General features: G+C 39.9%; 2 protein-coding genes across 3 annotated transcripts; one reads left to right on the top strand and one right to left on the bottom strand.

The window, feature by feature from the left end:
• Window positions 1–218: 218 nt before the first annotated feature.
• abcb9 (ATP-binding cassette, sub-family B (MDR/TAP), member 9) lies at window positions 219–10,635 on the bottom strand. The gene is made up of 11 exons (XM_034692545.1): window positions 9,405–10,635; window positions 8,324–8,438; window positions 6,918–7,048; window positions 6,609–6,814; window positions 6,330–6,527; window positions 6,121–6,249; window positions 5,838–6,026; window positions 3,711–3,884; window positions 3,342–3,501; window positions 2,085–2,221; window positions 219–1,942 (listed from the first exon to the last, which is right to left on the bottom strand). The coding sequence occupies exons 1-11, from the start codon at window positions 10,081–10,083 to the stop codon at window positions 1,628–1,630; spliced, it is 2,433 nt and encodes an 810-aa protein (XP_034548436.1). The 5' UTR covers window positions 10,084–10,635; the 3' UTR covers window positions 219–1,627.
• Window positions 10,636–11,835: 1,200 nt separating this feature from the next.
• On the top strand, window positions 11,836–18,659 carry ogfod2 (2-oxoglutarate and iron-dependent oxygenase domain containing 2). Of its 2 annotated transcripts, none has more exons than XM_034692547.1 (7): window positions 11,836–12,039; window positions 12,124–12,180; window positions 14,815–14,925; window positions 15,008–15,107; window positions 15,383–15,504; window positions 15,828–16,085; window positions 16,336–18,659. In XM_034692547.1, the coding sequence occupies exons 1-7, from the start codon at window positions 11,905–11,907 to the stop codon at window positions 16,567–16,569; spliced, it is 1,017 nt and encodes a 338-aa protein (XP_034548438.1). In that variant the 5' UTR covers window positions 11,836–11,904; the 3' UTR covers window positions 16,570–18,659. The 2 variants fall into 2 exon arrangements, with proteins under 2 accessions (XP_034548438.1, XP_034548437.1); XM_034692546.1 differs by having other exon boundaries at window positions 11,853–12,039; window positions 15,380–15,504; window positions 16,336–17,064.
• The last annotated feature ends 508 nt before the right edge of the window (window positions 18,660–19,167 follow it).

Here is a 19,167-nt window from a genome sequence, read left to right as displayed (position 1 = left end):
CACAGCCAGGAGACTAATAAGAAAGCCGGGTAATAAACATGGTTACCGTCTAATGAAAGTGGAACAAAAGAATAGATAAGACTAGAAAGGTCATTGTACCCATGTGCTTCAAAATACTTCAAATCTGCCACAACATCCATGTCTGCTGAAGAGGCTAAGATTGAAAAGTGCTGCTGAGCTCATGTAAGTGGCACGTCTTGCAAAAAGCAAAATATAAGTCAATGAAAGGTTTTTCTATTTATTAACAAAAGACTCAAAATAATTCAATACCAAAAAAGATCTAAATAAACGATAGTAATGACGATGACAATCAGGAATAAATATTCAAACCAACTCACTCCCTTTGTATGCCTCCCGCCACACAACTGAACAGGTAGATAAAAGGTACACCACACCCATGAACCCAAAACCGGAAATGAAGTCAACCATAAAAGGAAGTAATCAGGATTAAAAAACAAGACAAGAAAATTAACATTATGGACCATGCATCTGCATTGACTAAAATAAAAAGGACAACATTTGCAGCATTTGGATGTAATCCAACATGTTTGTACGGTGGCCCTGAAGTGCAAATCACAACAGCAAATCAGAAAACACAGAGGCACATTTAGAAAACACAACGGCAAATCAAAAAACACGAAGGCAAATGAGAAAACACAACGGCAAAACAGAAAACATAACGGCAAATCAAAAAACACGAAGGCAAATGAGAAAACACAACGGCAAAACAGAAAACACAACGGCAAATCAGAAATCACAACGGCACCAGAAGAAGTAGGTACACTCAGTCCAATCAGTGACGAGTCATGTCCCTGGAGGGTACCTTCTTCTTCCAGTTTGGTTAATGCCGTTGCTTTTTAATTTGCCGTTGTGTTTTTTTAATTGCCGTTGCGTTATCTGATTTGCTGTAGTGTTTTCTGATATGCAGTTATGATTTGCACTTCAGGGCCACCGTATGTTTAATCTTTAAAGGCCAACAGAGAGAATACTTCCACAGAGTTTGTTACATGTTTTTCATTACCAGTGATTTATAAAAGTTACAGTACTTATCTGTAGTGGTTTAGCTTTGATGTATCTTCACTAGATTTTTAAAGTGTGTTCAGTTTAACAGACAAAGGCAAATATCTTAATAACTTAAAACCATGAGATACAGTGCAATAAACAGCCTACAGAAAACCAAACATGATTCTGTAAAATCAATATAAAAGCAAAAAATGTGAACGACAATTTGTCATTTCTGGAGTTTGATGAGGTATTAAATGAAGAATGCAAACACAGAAACACAAACCCACAACACCTAGAAAGGGATATAAAGCTATTCAAATAAAGCAAACATTCAAACGTTTGATCGAGAATCAAAGTGTGAGCACACTGCAGCTACGTTAGGGGCGTCTTCAGAGGACACCTTTTTGGTTTTTGTACATCTAGTGTATTAAGTAGTCTCAGGTCTTCATGCTTTTAAGGACTTTTCCAATGATTTGCATGAAATTGGGTAAGATTTTAATGCACTAAGATATCTTCATACATTTTTTCTACAGTGTATTTAATCTCAATCCTATAACATCCAAATCTGCTGTCGACACTGAAGAACACTGAGAATCTCAATCTGATTCCAGCATCCTGCGTCTCAGTAGCGCATATTGAGCTCAGACTCACTCGCACTGCTGCTTTGTCGTCTCTTGCGCCTCGTGCTATCAGACTCCCTGCAATGTTTTTCAGAAGCGCCTTGGACCTCCAAACTCGTGTCAATTCCCAGGATCTGCCTCTGCACCAGCTTGTGATAAAGCCCCCTGCTCGCCATCAGCTGATTGTGAGATCCCTGCTCAGCCACGTGGCCTTTGTCGATCACAATTATATTGTCTGCTTTTTCCAATGTACTGAGCCGATGAGCAATCACCAGGACTGTGCACTCCTGCATCGATCTGTTCAGGTTCTCCAGGACCTGTAGAGATGAACAAAAGATGCCTGAGACAAATCTACACATGCATTAAAAAGTCCCCTGATTAAGAGTACTGTATGGTCGGGTTATATGACTGAATCATTGTCTGCTTCTTGTAAGTAAATACAGAAAAAGCTTTACGTACAATGTGCTCGCTTTCTGCATCCAGGGCGCTGGTTGCCTCATCAAGTATGAGAACACGAGGGTTACGAATGAGCGCTCTTGCGATGGCCACCCTTTGCTTCTGCCCTCCTGACAGGTGGGTCCCTTTCTCTCCGACAACTGCAGAAGAAGGAGCAATCACACAGCTGGATGACTATGGGCGATAGAGTACACGCTCTGACGTGCATAGAATAAAGACATCACGGCCTGACTGGCTGTTTTATGTGTTAAACTGCACACACGTAAGGTGAATGTTGTGTTGTCATTTTTTATTGGTGTGTTTTGTGCATAACAAGAATCAAACCAATCAGAGCATCATCTCCCGTTCCCTTTGGAGACCAGGAAGTAGATATAGTGCTGTTTACATGACAGACTTGCACCATAATTCTTAAACAGACTTGGCCTTTTCTTGTTAATGTAACTTTTCTGCTTCCTTTAGTCCACTGTTTATAGCTTGGTGATGTTTGGATAGCAGTTACGTCCGCTTCGCTAAATGACAATTGCCTCATGGGAAAAAAAAAGGGGGAACTGGACATTTTCTCCACCTGGTACGACTTTGCCCTGTGTGTAAGACAGGGCCTTTTATCTCTATGTATCACAGTGGACAGTAATCCAGCAGTCAGGGCCTAGTCAGTGGCTTTTAAATCATTTCCAGGGTCAATGTTTTTTAAATATATATTTGGCAAGTTTTGCCTTAATTGACAGGACGGCTGAAAAGAGACAGGAAATGTGGGGAGCAAGAAGAGGAGGAAGACATGCAGAAAATGGACTAGACCGTTTGGCCATCGCCGCCCCTTTCTAGGTAAATCTGACATTATTTGGATACTTGAATGTGGAAAGGAGACCGGAAACGTGTAGAGAGTAGGATAGCATGCAGGAGAAATCACAAACAAAAACAGTGAACACCAGAACAAACAGAATGGGACAGACGATAGCTTCAAAACTGACAACTTTAGATTAAGACTTTCCTCTCATATGTTCTAAATATATATTTCAACTTTATCTTTATCTATAAATGAGATATAACATGAAGATACCTCATTCAAATAAAGCCCCACATTTACCAGCAGGATTACTTGAATCAGAGTATTTCTGCACTGAGGTATTCTGACTTTCTTTACTTCTCTCCAGCTGGTAACCCTGACTGGGGGTGCTATCTTATCTCCTGATTCTATTACTCGTGCATCCATAACTGTTCAATTACACACACTATACATTATTTTGTAGAAAAAGTATTAACCTGTCTCATAGCCTTCAGGGAAGGAGGTGATGAAGTCATGAGCATTAGCTTTGATTGCAGCCTCCACGACAGCTTCCATCGTCATGTCCATCAGGCCATAGGTGATGTTCTCCTTCACTGTACGGGCAAACAGCACAGGCTCCTGGCCAATCAGAGCTACCTGCAGAACAAAAACAAACAATGGAGAAAAGATGGATTCATTATAGTGTGACAGATTGATCAGAGCAGCACTGATAGTGTAGGTATGTGTGAAGATATATCTGAAAGAAGTTGATTTAGTTGCTAACACTGCTTTCAGATACCTACAAGCACCAAATCAACAAAAAGAATAAGGCCTTCAATAATCAATAAGAGTAACTGCAGACTGACCTGAGAGTGGAGATAGTCATGCTGGAAAATGTGAACAGGCTTTCCATCCAGCAGCACTTGGCCTTGTTGAGGAAGGTAGAAGTTCTCCAGCAGATTTGCACAGGAGCTTTTTCCACTGCCTGAAGGTCCCACGATGGCTGTCACCTCCCCGGGCTGGAGGGTGAACGACACTTCCTGTAAATAAAATTCCATTAAAGTACACCAGCTGCTATCATTATGAAATCAATTGCAGTATTTACAGAATAAGACTATAAACGGTCAGCTCTAAAAGCAGCTTTCTCTACACAGTTTTTGAATCTACTTCCTGAATTCCTGAAGTTATTAAACGGGTATACAGCATCGCACATTAAAGGTTATCTTTGATTCTTTGTCTTTTCTTTTCTATCTTCCTCCCTGTTGGACGACATATATAAATTAGTTTAACTTAAGTTGCACTTCATAATGTTGCTTCAACGTGATCAACATCCGTTAACTGATAGTAAAAATAAATCCAGGTGTATTTATTACCTGTAAGCATTTTGTTCATCTTATTTCAACTAATACATCGGTGCTGGCGGCAATGACTGTTGTGCAGGCAGGTCTGTGTCTGTGTGTGTGTGAGCCTGTCTGTATCAAGCGTGCCGGATACGGCCCTGGTGGTGAGGCTTTCAGCAGTGTGACTGCCTCCTGGTGGCTGGCTGCAGTATAGGTCAAAAAATCCGTCTCCCCCATTCATTTGAATGGGGGAGCAGTCAAACTTTAAATAATAAATACACGTCGTACGAATGTTTCTCACATCCGTATGCTGTGGTGATATGTAGTTAGTATTTGAGTGTTTTGTGTCCAAGGCCTCTTTTTTCCGAAAAGTTTCTTTTTCGTTAGTTATTAGAGTTTAAAAAACAGGGTTTTACTTCCGGGTTTCCTTTGATTCACAGCCGCCGTAGAACGAAACTTCAAAGGGCACACAGCCCTTCCCCAGAGCTTATTACAAAGGCTTCACAGGCTCTGGCTGCACAATGGCTGCACCCAGGAAAGGGATTTTTTGGCTTCAGAACTGTACAACGGGAAGAGGCAGAGCAACGCTGTCCATTTTTATTTACAGTCTATGGTCTGCATGTGTATTTGGTTGTGTGAAATATTCCATGTGTACCTGCTTATCTTTTTGTCAATTTGGTTGGATTTGTGCTTAAAAAAAGTTCTTTTTCTGATATGGATGTTATTATTCATTTATTTGACATAAAAAATTTGGTCAACTCAACCCACGAAATAAGTGATATACCTTTAAATTATATTCTTCTTTTTTTGATATATATATTTTCCTCTTTTTCATTTTTTGTATGTTTTTAAATTAATTTATCTAATTCTATTTTTTAAATTTTTTAAATTAATTAATTACTTTTTATTTGTTGGTGTTTCATTTTATTTTTAATTGATTTAATACAATTTGTATCTTGTATTTTTTGTATTTATGAAATTTTATTTTCATATTTTTTCAATTTATTCGTTTGTTTTTATTTTTATCTTTTTGTATTTTCAAATGTATTTTTTTATTTAATGTTATTTTTTGTATTTATTAAATTTTTCTATTTAATTTTATTTTTTTTTTTGGATCTTTTTTTTTTTTTTTTTTTTTTTTTTTCTTTATTTGTGCTCTATTTTGTACTACTCTTGCTATTGTGTCTGTGTTTCTGCAACAACCAAATTTCCCCATGGGGATCAATACAGAATTTTATTATCTTATCTTTTCCTGACATCCTCCTCCAGCACGGACTGGACTAGACTAGCACTGGAGCACAGCAGTTGTTGCTCTTATTCGTTATAAAAATATGCGTGTGTATCACTTTCAATCATGTTTTTAATGTCATCATACCGCCTCAAAGCTTCATATCTTCATATCATAGTTCATTCTGAGTTTGTAAGACATGAGGATCTGCTGCTGGTAGACTTGTTCATGTTTGTGAATGATCGTACGTAGGTAACTCTGCCCCCTATATTAGAAAGCACATTCAATTACACCAGGTTAATTTATGTGGATGATAACAGTGTTGTGTGGCTGCTTTGCTCAATCTCCTTTGAAAACCAAAAATATATCCTGGTTTTGTTGAATTTACTAAACACAATGTGGCGGTAACATTCTTCAGAACAAACCTTAAGAATTTCAGTCTCAGGGCGTGTTGGGTACGCAAATGTGATGTCTTTGAACTCAACCAGGCCTGAGTATGTGTCCAGGACCTCTGTGCCATCAGAAGGGTGTTTAGGTGTTCTGTCCAAGTACTCAAAAACCTTCTCAGCAGCTCCAACTCCTTGCATGAGTCCTGAGTACACTGATGCAATACTCTGTAAGACAGACCAAAACAGACGTAGGTTAAGAGGAGTGTTGTCTTCGAATCGTTTTCATACACTCTGTAAGATAATGAAACTGATGAAATACCTCCAGACACTCTCCCAGGTCAAGCATATATATGAAAAAAGATATTAAGGCACTGCTACTCATCTGACCGGTTACTACAAGGTGACCTCCATAACAGAGAACAGCAACCTCTAAAGCAAGCTCTGAGATCTGAAAGACACAAACACACAGACTGTTACCACACTGTGATACGCAGGGATTCAGGGCTGGGGTCAGGGTAGTATACCTACACAGCTGGACCACATGTAGCAAGCATAGGCCAGGGCTTGTTTTTTGTTGAGCTGAAACATGTCTAACAGCTTGGCGTAGTAGTTCTCCGCCTCCCCACACTCATTGGCAAAGCTTCGCACGGTCCTCATGGCCGAGATGGTTTCTTCTGCCACCTGATTGGCTTCCGCGAGGGTTGTCTGCACATCTTTGGTCAATTTCTTGGGAAAAATGAAAAAAACAAAGCTGTAACAATTCTGTCTCCAAGCTGAATAATCACCAGAGGCACAAAGCTAGTTTACCTTGTAGTAATTGCCATACAGTTGGGAGATGAGTGCGATGAAAGGGAATCCCATGACAGCCACCAGAGTGAGCCTCCAGGACATCCAACACATGAACATTAAGAAGCCAGCGCCCTTGATGCTGCTCCGTAAAAACACATTGACATTTTGGGAGATCAGATCACTCACCTGGATGGTGTCAGCTGACAGACGTGAAATGATGTCACCTGCAGGTGTGAGCACATAAAAAGATGAGATTTACTTATTAGAGAAGCACTCATTATATGGATGAAGGGAAGGAGAGATGAAGAGTGTTCTCATATCGCCCACCTGTGTGGTTTTCATCAAAAAAAGCGATTTCCTGCTTCATCAAAGTTCTGAACAGATGGTTCCTTAGACGAAGGTTTAATCTTGCAAAGGTCAGGGTGAAGACTCCTCCGCGTACTCCCACTGCAAGTGAGCTGAGGAGAGGATCAACTTATTTAACATTCATGTCTTGTTTTTCTCTGTTTTGACAAATATGACACATCCAACATCCTAGATTCTTCTCATCACAATATTCATTCACCCAGTCTTTACTTTGGGTTGTATAGCAGTGGCATTATATACAAAGATAGATGAATGTATAGATGGATAGACAGATAGATGTCTGGATGGATGGATGGATGTGTGGATTGATGGAAGGAAGGATGGATGGATGGATGGATGGATGGATGGATGGATGGATGGATGGATGGATGGATGGATGGATGGATGGATGGATGGATGGATGGATGGATGGATGGATGGATGGATGGATGGATGGATGGGTGGATGGATGGATGGATGGATGGGTGGGTGGATGGGTGGATGGATGGATGGATGGATGGGTGGATGGATGATGGATGGATTGATGTGTGGATTGATGGGTGGATGGATGTGTGGATTGATGGGTGGATGGATGTGTGGATTGATGGATGGATGGATGGATGGATGGATGTGTGGATGGATGGATGGATGGATGGATGGATGGATGGATGGATGGATGGATGGATGGATGGATGGATGGATGGATGGATGGACGGATGGATGGATGTGTGGATTGATGGATGGATGGATGGATGGATGGATGGATGGATGGATGGATGGATGGATGTGTGGATTGATGGATGGATGGATGGATGGATGGATGGATGGATGGATGGACGGATGGATGTGTGGATTGATGGATGGATGGATGGATGGATGGATGGATGGATGGATGGATGGATGGATTGATGGATGGATGGATGGATGGATGGATGGATGGATGGATGGATGGATGGATGGACGGATGGATGTGTGGATTGATGGATGGATGGATGGACGGATGGATGAATGGATAATGGATGGATAGTTGGATGGATGGATGGATGGATGGGTGGATGGATGGATGGATGAATGGATAATGGATGGGTGGATGGATGATGGGTGATAGATAGACAGACAGACAGACAGACAGACAGACAGATAGATAGATAGATAGATAGATAGATAGATAGATAGATAGATAGATAGATAGATAGATAGATAGATAGATAGATAGATAGATAGATAGATAGATAGATAGATGGATGGATGGATGGATGGATGGATGGATGGATGGATGGATGTATTGATGGATGACAGGTGGGTGGATGATAATATAAATACACACACACACACACACAACTATAAACTCCCTGCAGAGTTCACCACTGGGACCTCTGGATCCTCACCTTGCGATGGCCAGTACTGTCAGTGTGATGGCTGGCTTAGCGAAGTGCTCCATGCTCTGGTGAACAACAATGCTGTCTATTGCTTTCCCATAGTAGTACGGTATGAAGGCTTCACCTGCAGGGTTCAGAAACAGACTGTAAGGGCCACAGCACAACGCACAACATTAACAACATCTAGAGCGTTGTTCAAACCTTGATCTTTGAGAGAAGCTAAATTAAACTTTTGAGCACAGCAGCTGTTCAACATAAAACACAATGTCTATTATTTTAACACTTTGAAATATTACAGTTGTAGAGATTTGCTGCTTCTGTTTGTCTTTTGTTGAATTTACTTCATCTTCTTGGTTTGGATATTTTCTGTTAACATACACAAACCACTCTGAACAGACTTTACTCACTTTATAAATATATTCATAGATCATTTCATCATCAAACTAATAACTGTTCGGTTAATGAATGATGCATCTTGTTTGTGGTTCTGTTTTACTTCCTGTGTTTTCCCTCCTTTATGATTGGCTGAATACTGACTTTTGTCCAAATCAGTTCACACTGCTTGTATAGTAGGCAGTTTTGAAAGTAGCCCCAGGGTTTCCTCCCTCCTGTGTTGGTTCATTGTGTGTGTGATGCGTTATGATGTGTCATGTCAAGTGTGATTCTGAGATTCCTGCAGAGTTTTTTTTGTTTGAAGTAAGTTTAGTTTATTCTCAGTTTTACTTTATTAAATCCTTTATATTTAAATCTGCACATAGGTCCTCCTCCTTGTTTCTCCAGCCATGACATGTGTCCTGAAAAACACTGCATGAAATCACTGTCAGGCATGGTCCCTGGTCAGCTGCGTACTAATTTACAACATTTCTTTCTTTTTGACATTACAGTTTGGTGATTCTTGCATTCAGTTGTGTTTTATTATAACAAAAGCTGAACCGGCTGTGTAATCTGGAATAATCTAAACAGTCATAACCTACTCAGTATTTAAACATAACTTTCATAGTTAGGCTGGTTATTATTTAAGACTGTTGCACTCCTTTAAAGCAGACCAAACTGTGACAGTGGTTTATATGACTTCGTAAAGGACACTCACAAACAGCAGAGATGAGCAGGAACAGGACCGCTACAGAGAGAAGCCCACCATCCTTCTTGCAGTATGCCAGGAGACGTCTCAATGTTGCCTCAGTGCTTGTCTTTTCCTTCTCCTCTTTCCCTTCCTCCCTCCTCTTTCTTGTCTCATAATCCACCTCTTGCTCCTCCTCACCGGCTGTTTCCACAAGCTTTTCTGTATCATCCGAAGTTTCTTCCTCTCTCCTGCGACCTCTCCTGAGGTGGCCTGATGATAAGTGGGACGCTTTCCCTAGCAGCCTCCAGAGCAGCATGACACCCAGGCAGGAGGAGCAAGTCCAACACACCAGACTCAGGAACCAGGGCTGGCGCATCAACGGCCCCAGCTCGATCAACATCAGCATCTTTGCCAAAGTGTAAGTGATGACGATGAGGCAGATGAAGAGAATGAGGGAGGTGAGTTTGGCTACTCTGGGAGGGCCGTCTCCTCTGTTCAGTGACACCCCAACAGAGGCTCCCAGGAGGAGGGAGGCTCTCACCAGGACTGTGCCCCAGAGGTCCAGAGCTGACTGCAGGATGTTAAAGTTCAGTGCATCCTCTTTGAATGAGTTGAATTGTGATCCATGTGTGTACAGGACAGTGGTGACGACCATATCCAGTAGAGTATACAGTACTGTGAAACCCACAGTAACTTTAAAGCTCATGATGGCAAAGATATGATTATTACAGCAGTATAATATTACAAAGAGTGCTACAGTGGTGAGCAGCTAGGTTCAATGCATTGGGTCAAGCTTTACTTTTACACAATGCATAAATGATTCTCTCCTAACTTTTCTGAGCTGGTAAATATTCTGCAACGCTTTGAGCTAACTCTGTGTTAGCATTTGGCACACGGCTGCAGTGTCCTTCCTCTGCCCCTCATAAATAAATAAATAAATAAAGAACAATACATGTGATACTTCCGTATTATCACCCTTACACCTGAGCCAAGTGTGTTTTAAGGGAGCGACATTTGACTGAAGTTGTAGAATAAACCAGTATCAGAGATCAGCTGATTGTTTGGAGTGCAAAACTAAGACAGGACTTCCTCTCGACTCATCCAAAGGTCTCCTCGAGTCCTCCACCTATAAAGAAACGCAAACAAACGAGGACAGAGGATGCATTATCATCCATAAGAGAAATCCTTCCCCACTCTGACTCCACGTCAGACCCGTCAGACAGGTAGCCCTCTGATGACGCGCTACGCAGCTGCTTCGCTTATCAAACACTACGGTGGCCGATAAGGTCAAACGCTCTGCAACAGCTTAATCAGGGAGAAACCATAGACTGTATAAAACTTGTTTATAAAGCAACTGAAGGAGGGCTGATTATTTCTTCACGTGCTACAGTGAATATGGTATTTACTCAAAATCGAATATGTATTGTGTCAGAAACAGATGGATTAAGATTATTCTTATAATGAATAATGTTGTAACTAATTATGAGTCGTTGTTTTATAATATATATATATATATATATATATATATATATATATATATATATATATATATATATATATATATATATATATATATATATATATTTGTGTAAGATATGCATATTTTTTACCTCTTTAATTTTATTTTTAATTTTAATTGCTAATATCTTTCTAATACTTGTTACTTTATAGGCTCTTGTTTTGTTTATATATTTTTTCTTTTTTGCACTGTCTACTTTGTTACTGTGACACTTGATTTCTCCATTGTGGGACGAGTAAGGAACTATCTTATCTCTCTTATCGTATTAAAGTCTTTCTAATTTTTCAAATATGCTCACAACAAACATTTATGTTGAGAACAACAGCAACAATAGCAACATGAGACATTCAGAGACAAAAAATAACAACTCACTCCCTTTTCCCAAGCACTGGATCTTCAATGATGAACATTATTCAAATCGATAAACATCTTTAAGATGTTCTTTGAATATTAAACTCAAAACATTGTCTGTTACCTGAAGAATATTATCAAAAAATCATCTGAATTTTAAAGAAAACTGTTCTTCTGTCATTAATAGTTAAAAAAGGGACATTTTTAAACCAATAAACATCCTTAAGATGTTCTTTGAATATTAAACTCAAAACATTGTCTGTTACCAAAAGAATATTATCAAAACATCATCTGAATGTTAAAGACAAAATGTTATTATTTCATTAATAGTTTACAAAAAAGGAACATTATCTAAATCGATAAACATCCTTAAGATGTTCTTTAAATATTACACTCAAATCTTATGAGGATTTAGAGGGAAGGTTAGCCAATGTTAGCCATTCCCTGCTAGCTGGGATTACCTCTGAAAATGATAGAGCCGTAAAGATGACTTTTATTTTGAAGGCTTCGAACCGGAAGTGCTAAGAGTCCTATCAGACTGCTCTGTGATTGGTTAAAGTGAGTCAATCTGTAGTTCTTCAGTGAACTTCCTCACTGGCTGCATATCAAACGCCGTGCTGTGTGTTTAGTATAGTTCGTATCTTTAAAGGGATTACGATGACAGACGAGAAAGACGGAACGTGTCAGTTTTATGTGTGTGACTGTTTTACCACAGATAATATTTTTGTGAAGGACTACAAGCTCCATGTCAGCTTTGTATCCGAGAAGCAGTTCAGATCGGACTATGAAGCAGTGAGTGGATTTGTTTTCATTTTAAGAGACAGTTTTAATGATTAACAAGTCGATTAACAAGTGTGTGTTTCTATTGCTGCGTAGACACTGAGGAGGCTGGGTTGTGTTACAGAACAACAGTATGAGGACGTGCTTACCAAGGTAAGAACAGAATGTGTGTATATACAACATCTGTGAACCATAACACAACTACGGTGGCCCAGAAGGGCAAAACATAACGACTTTTCACAAAACACATTTCACAGAATAGTTGTATCATTTGACTTTGTTCTGTCTTTTATTTTTTGTTGTCACATTTAGTCGTGTTTTCTTATTCTTGACCTCTGTAACAGTTCAGTTCAGATTGCTTTGTCATGAACAGTTTATTTATTGCCAAAGCTGAGTAAAAAAACAAATACAATAATTATAATAATGCATTGTCATCAATTACACTAACATTTCATTTTTTACATTTCAATATAATGTTTCTATATATAATAAGTCAATAACAAAGTTGAAATATACACAGTTAATTACTACAACACAGTTGAATAGTACACAGTTAATCTACATACAGTTTAACCATAGACTGTATAATTAATGGACGTAGTATTCGTGACGTCACCCATCTGTTCCTGAGAGCTGTTTTGAAGCCAATCGACGGCAGCAGCCATATTGGAAATGTGGAACTCAACCAGGCAGAGTGTGACGTAGTGTAGGGCTGAACGATATGGAAAAAATTTCATATCTCGATATTCATGCCAGATATCTCGATATCAATATGAGACGATATGACTATGGGTTCAGTGAAAACTAAGCATTTTTCAGAATTCTCTCTCTCACACACACACACACACAGTCTCTCTCTCTCTCGCTCCCTCTTCTAAACAAAGTTATCAATACACATAGTAAAATGTACCTATCGCCAGGTAAAGCCTGTGTCCAAAGCACTGAAGCCGCGTCCAGCCATTCACCTCCAAAGCCTTTATCATGTTGGATGCGTTATCGGTGGTCACGCAAACCTGTTACTCCTCCTTCAAATCCCAGTCCACTAATGCACCTCTCATCTCATGTGCTATAATATCCCAGTATGCTCCCCATGCAGGGAAGAAGGGCGTCTGCAGACATCGGGTCTTTGTTGTTGTAAAATGAGCTGTTAAACGGATGTAAGGTTCGGTCGTCCGGCTGACCACAGGTCCGTGGTTGTGGCAAAATGATCGATTTCACGGAGCTCGGATTCAACTTTCATTTTACATTCATTGTAGAGTTTGGGAATGGCCACTTGATTAAAATGTGTTCGGGATGGTATTTTGTAACGCCTGTCCAGCGTCCGAACCATTTTCTGAAAAATGTTTCTTAAGTTTTTTTTTTCTGTTTCCAGCTGTGTGTAGCGTATGTGTGAGTGTGTGTCTCCATCTCACTCGCGCTCTCCCTCTGATGTTTGTCATTGGCTGGCTTCAGCTGTCAATCAACTGCAAGCATGAAATGAGGTTTGTGGTTGGCTGGCCTTAGTTGAACATGCAGGGCAAGCGGGAAAATCTCGTTGATATCGTTGATTTTGCGAAATTAATATCTTGAATGTTCGTATCGCGATAATGATATGATAACGATATATCATTCAGCCCTAACGTAGTATGAACCTCCTAGCTAATAGCTATGTGTTCCCGACCGGGAGTCACATCAGTCATGTCCTTATTTGGGCAAAACTGGTAATCTTAATATCTTCTGAACCGTCATGTTAGAAAAAAATCCACCCCCTGTACAGTGTGTGCTGATAGAAACATTAGCTTCGTAGGGCCAAGCCGTTTTTTTGAACCAGGCTGTAAACATGTTTATTAATGCTGCAAAGATTGTCTTTTTCCCATTCATGTCTATGTGGTTTCTGGTGTTTCTGCAGCCAGCCTCAAGCGGACTCTCGATGTATTGCAGTTTATAACACTTCCACATGGGCTTCATCGTTTGAGACCGGAGATTGCCCCTTGTGTATAACACAGGTAGATAAAATAGTCTAACACAGTTGATCAGACTAAAGCCTAGGGGTGTAACGATTCTTTTTAACAACGATTCGATTTGTATCACGATTGGTTATCGATACGATTAAAGGACGATATTGGTTCATTTAGAGCATTTAGAGAGTGGTCCAGTGTTACAGTTAAAGTTCTTTTGATTTGTTTTAGTCTGTTTGGTGTTTGAGACTCAGTGCTGATCGGAGCCTGGGTGGTTAGCTTCACCATCAGCTGACTGAGGGGACTGTCGTCAAGGTTAGGTCTTGGGATTTCAGAGCTTTGAACTGCAGTGAGTCTGTTGGTCTCAGGTTCAGGTGTGCCCAGAACGTTGGCACTTGTTTGTGAATGTTTAAAAGTGTTGAGAAACGTACCAGTTCTGCCCGGCAGCTGTTATTTGGTGTCTTCCTCTCTCTCTCCGACAGAATTGAACATGCAGAGACTCTATTTGGTGTTTGTCCCATGAATCAGACTCTAGTCCTGTGATTGGCCTCTAGACCTCATTTCCATACAAAGCTATGATCAAATATTTTATTTTATAGCCCTAAAAATGTAGAGAATGAATGAAATCTTGTGATATTAAGATTATGGATTGAATAAGAAGGAAAAGATGACTTGACTCTGTAGTTGATTTCATGATGAAGACCTCTGCGATCCTTAAGGGTGGTGGAACACAGGAGAGAATGTAGCTGGAGTTTATATGGTAGATACAGTCTCTAGGACTAAATGTTGTGATGTCACATGGTATTATTTTATGCTACCAACTATTTAACTGTGTTACTGCTCTGCTTAGATTCTGCAGGAAGTGGACAGGAGACGGCATCTAAGAGAGACATCTGCTAAAAGAGCTGCTGCTATAAAATATGAGTACCAGCCTCTCCATCCTCATGTCTACCATCTTCAGGTAATGACATCATCAGTCAGGGCACATCATGTCATGAACAAGGTGACATTGAAACTATGCTTTAAAAACATCCTCTCCACAGGAGTCCTACCTCACACCAAAGTTCAAACAAATTGTTGAGTACTGTCGAAGCAGAAACCCAAGTGAAGAAGGTCTCCGAGGTCTGGTAGAGGAAGAGGCAGGTGAGCTGGAAAGTGTTCTCATTTCCTCTCAGTGTCTATGGTCCAAATAAGAAGTCAAAACTCGCCTTTAATTCAGAGATGTTAACTATCTTAAAATCAGAATTAAAACATCATTTGTAAGTAGTATTCGCTGCAGTTTATAACACAACTTGTGACTGACAACACTGTTGATTTTCATTCCTAAATGTTATTTTGTTGTGCCATGTTATCACCACACCGTATTGATGTATGAAATGTTTTATAAATGATCTTTACCTCATGTTCCTGTGAAGCAGCGAGGGTGTATCGCTTCCCTGTGTTTGAAAAAAGCCTCTGTGAGAAGCTGTTGGAGGAGCTGGAGAACTTTGAGAAGTCCTCTGCCCCCAAAGGAAGACCCAACACCATGAACCAGTACGGGGTAAAGCATCACTCAACCCTGTAATCATCTCTCAATTACAGCTCTTACATTTTTATTTTTATTGTGAAATGACATTTGAAATATAAGAATCTATTAATTGAATATACAGATGTTTCTCAGTCAGGTCCACAAAGGAAAAGTATCTTCATTTAATTGTCTTTTAGCCCAGAATGAGCCCTTAGTAAAATCTTTGAGTCAGGAAAATAACTGTTAAAGCCATCTATGAGTGTTGTTTTAATGATTATTGTCACATTGAAGTCAGAGCGTTAAATCATCTATGTAATCATTCATTCATCATGTCCTTTTTATTTTTATCCCCTCAGATTCTCCTGGATGAAATGGGCTTCGATAAGGACTTCATAACCCCCCTTCGTGAGCACTACCTACGTCCACTGACCTCCCTGTTATACCCAGACTGTGGGGGGAACTGTCTGGACAGCCACAAGGCCTTCATTGTTAAATACGACCTGAATGAAGACCTGGACCTGAGCTACCACTACGACAACGCAGAGGTCACCCTGAATGTTTCCCTGGGGAAGGATTTCAGCGAGGGGAACCTTTATTTTGGTGACATGAGACAGGTGAGCGTGTGGTTAGAGTTTTAATTAATGAATTCATGCAACTGTATTTACTGCTGTTTCCACAGATCAGAAAAGCTGCTGATACAAATATTACGAGCTTTTCTGGTACTTTGAAAAGACTCCAAATGCATCCAAGTAGAAACCTTACATTGAATAACTGTTTAAAATTTTTAAAACAGAAATCTAATTTCCAGACACAAAGATTGCTACATCCTGGCTATAAAGTGTGTGTTGTTGATGCTTCCTGCAGGTGCCTTTAGGTATGACAGAGTGTTCAGAGGTTGAACACAGGGTGACTGAGGGCCTTCTCCATCGGGGCCAGCACATGCATGGGGCCTTACCCATCTCCTCTGGTCAGCGCTGGAACCTGATCATCTGGATGAGAGCCTCACAGGAACGTAACAAACTGTGCCCCATGTGCAACAGGAAGCCCACTCTGGTGGAAGGGGACGGCTTTGCAGACGGGTTCACTGCCAGAACATGAAGTGCACCATGCCTGTTTGCTGTCAGGCTTCAATAACAGCACGGTGCTGGATACAAGAAAGCACATTTTTAATGATGTAGGTATGAATGTACACTGGAGGTCAAAATTAGAGAACAGTCTACAATTTCCTAAATATCAAGGTCACTGCATAGTCATATTTGAAATGATCCAAGCAGGAGTAAAAGAGCAATATTTTAAACATATTTCAAGAGTTAAATATATTCTGAAGCACAGTATAAAAACCTTAAGTGAGATAGTAGAAAAAGAACACTTCAAAATTAGAGAACACTTTCAGATACCTCCCAGTTATTGGTGTTAATCTGACACTTGGTGCTAATTTCCTTGATTATCTGACAACCCTTATTTAACTGGCAGCCTAACTTCCAGTTTCACTGACTCTGCAAGATGGTGAGCCATTCTAATGTGACTGAAACCCTCCAGCAGCAGGTTGTCCTGATGAAGGCCAAAGGGATGACCCTATCAGCCATAGCAAGACAAGTTATTAAGAATATTGCATCTTTACAACGTCACAAACTCATTAAAGTCCCTCAAGAAGTCTGGTTGTCCACGAAAGAAAAATGCAAGATAATGCAGAGGATCTCATTTCAACACTGCAGCTGGAATTGCTCACCAGTTCAGCGCTGAACAGGGTAAGGATCTGTCTCGTCATACAGTGTCTCAACGTTTAAGAGCATTTGGACTGAAAGCCCACTCTGCAGTGACCAAACCTCTCATTAGCAGAACGAATCAAAAGGCTAGACTAACCTTTGCTGAGGAGCATGTTGTGTGGACAGAGGAGAACTGGTCCAAAGTTCACTTCAGTGATGAAAGCAAGTTTAATTTATTTGGGTCTGATGGGAAACATTATGTTCTTCGACAAAATGGGGAAAGACTGAACCCAAAGTGTGTAAAGAAGTCAGTGAAAGGTGGAGGAGGAATTGCCATGGTTTGGGGCATGTTTTCTGCAGCAGGAGTTGGGCCTCTTACACAGCTACATGGCAGAGTGAATGCAAATGTTTACCAGAACCTTCTTCAATAACATATGGTTCCTTCCCTGCGCTCATCACCCAATCAGCTGGCGGTGTTCATGCAGGACAATGCTCCCTGTCACACAGTAAAACTGGTAAAGCAGTTCCTTGAAACTGAAAACATTGAAATAATGAAATGGCCCGCCCAGAGTCCTGATCTAAACCCAATAGAAAACCTCTGGAAAGTCCTTGGCGACAAAGTTATGGCCAAGAAACCCACTACAGTCACCAAATTGTGGAAGAGACTGGAAGAAGAGTGGACCAAAATCACACCAGGGCAGTGTGAGAGACTAGTGATGTCCTGTGGCCGCAGATGTGCTGAAGTCATTCGAAGCAAAGGCCTGTGCACTTCCTACTAATTGTTGACTGCTGTAGCCTTCAGAAAATCTAGTTGTCATCTTTTTCCATGCTATAGTCATTGTTGTTCTCTAATTTTGATCATTGTGTTTTCTGCAAAATTATTATTATTTTTTAAATGCCTTAGTTATTTTGTAAAAAAAATGTTCTAGTAGCATAGTATAGCCACAACATAAAATCCTCCAACTGTTGGGCAGGGAAGATTACATTATTGCAGGAAAAATCAATTGTTTATAAATCGTTCTCTAATTTTGATCTCTAATTTACATATGTAAAAGATGCAATTTGATTTTTGTTAAATTATCATTGCCATTGAACACTGATTGTTCGTTGGCAAGGATGGGAGAAAGCTGTTTAATACAAGTAATTAAAAAGACACTTTTCAGCTCAAGAGCACAATACAACCATGAATATTTAATATTTAATGGTACTTTTTTATTAGAAATTGAAATGATACTTTAGTTCTGTCTTGTCCATTAGGGTTAGTGTCTGTACTTATGATAATTTATATTTTTTAAATTAACCCCTAGTACTGAAATGTTGCCAAAAAAGAACAAAACAAAACACACAAACAAATAAAAAAAAAATAGCCAAGCCCCATCTGTGCATTGAGTGTGATTCTACTGTATTTATAGGCTACAGTATGTGTGATATCACTCTATCTTAATCTTTTTAAAACCCAATAAAAAATAGAAAGTCATGTTACCTTGTAGTGGTTGTCCTCTCTTTGCACAAATTCCTGTAAATCACTTTTTGTGAGTTTAGTTTGCATCCCAGGTAGCTTACAAAGTATTTGACCAATAATAGTGCAAACTAACAATGTTCAGATGAATGGACACCTGTGTGGTTTGCATCAGAGAGATCCTCTGCTATCATCTTGATGGTCAGCTGTCTCTTCTCATGGCTGTGGTCTAACTACTGAGTCCTCTGGCAAACTAAGTGCAAAGATGATGGGAAAAAAAAACAAGCAAAAATTGTAGAGTTAGTTAGCAAGTGTTGGAATACCTGCCTTCAGTGTGAATGTTAGCACTACGTAACACCTTCAGCTAGCTCAGAGGACAATGAATCATTTGAGATCTGGGATGTTCAAAACTTCGTCTTAGCAAATGTTGTGTGAGGGGGAAAGCTTTAAAAGGTTTTCATTACATCTGGTGAAAAATATTAAATAAAAGCGATGAAAGCCATTATTTGATAATAGTTAAAATCCACTGAA

Source organism: Notolabrus celidotus, chromosome 9 (genome assembly GCF_009762535.1).
Source record: "Notolabrus celidotus isolate fNotCel1 chromosome 9, fNotCel1.pri, whole genome shotgun sequence".
Lineage (NCBI taxonomy): Eukaryota > Metazoa > Chordata > Actinopteri > Labriformes > Labridae > Notolabrus > Notolabrus celidotus.
The sequence above is the reverse complement of the archived record's forward strand: the minus strand, read 5'-3'. Positions and strand labels throughout refer to the sequence as shown.

Bases quoted from the DNA above. Each gene is read 5' to 3' on its own strand.
- abcb9 (XM_034692545.1), bottom strand. From the start codon at position 10,083: ATGAGCTTTAAAGTTACTGTGGGTTTCACAGTACTGTATACTCTACTG. The intron at 6,027-6,120 runs GTATTTCATCAG...TCTGTCTTACAG, and splicing joins ACCTGGGAGAGTGTCTGGAG to AGTATTGCATCAGTGTACTC. The intron at 3,502-3,710 runs GTCAGTCTGCAG...TTTGTTCTGCAG, and splicing joins ATGACTATCTCCACTCTCAG to GTAGCTCTGATTGGCCAGGA.
- ogfod2 (XM_034692546.1), top strand. From the start codon at position 11,905: ATGACAGACGAGAAAGACGGAACGTGTCAGTTTTATGTGTGTGACTGT. The intron at 15,108-15,379 runs GTGAGCTGGAAA...GTTCCTGTGAAG, and splicing joins TCTGGTAGAGGAAGAGGCAG to CAGCGAGGGTGTATCGCTTC. The intron at 15,505-15,827 runs GTAAAGCATCAC...TTATCCCCTCAG, and splicing joins ACACCATGAACCAGTACGGG to ATTCTCCTGGATGAAATGGG.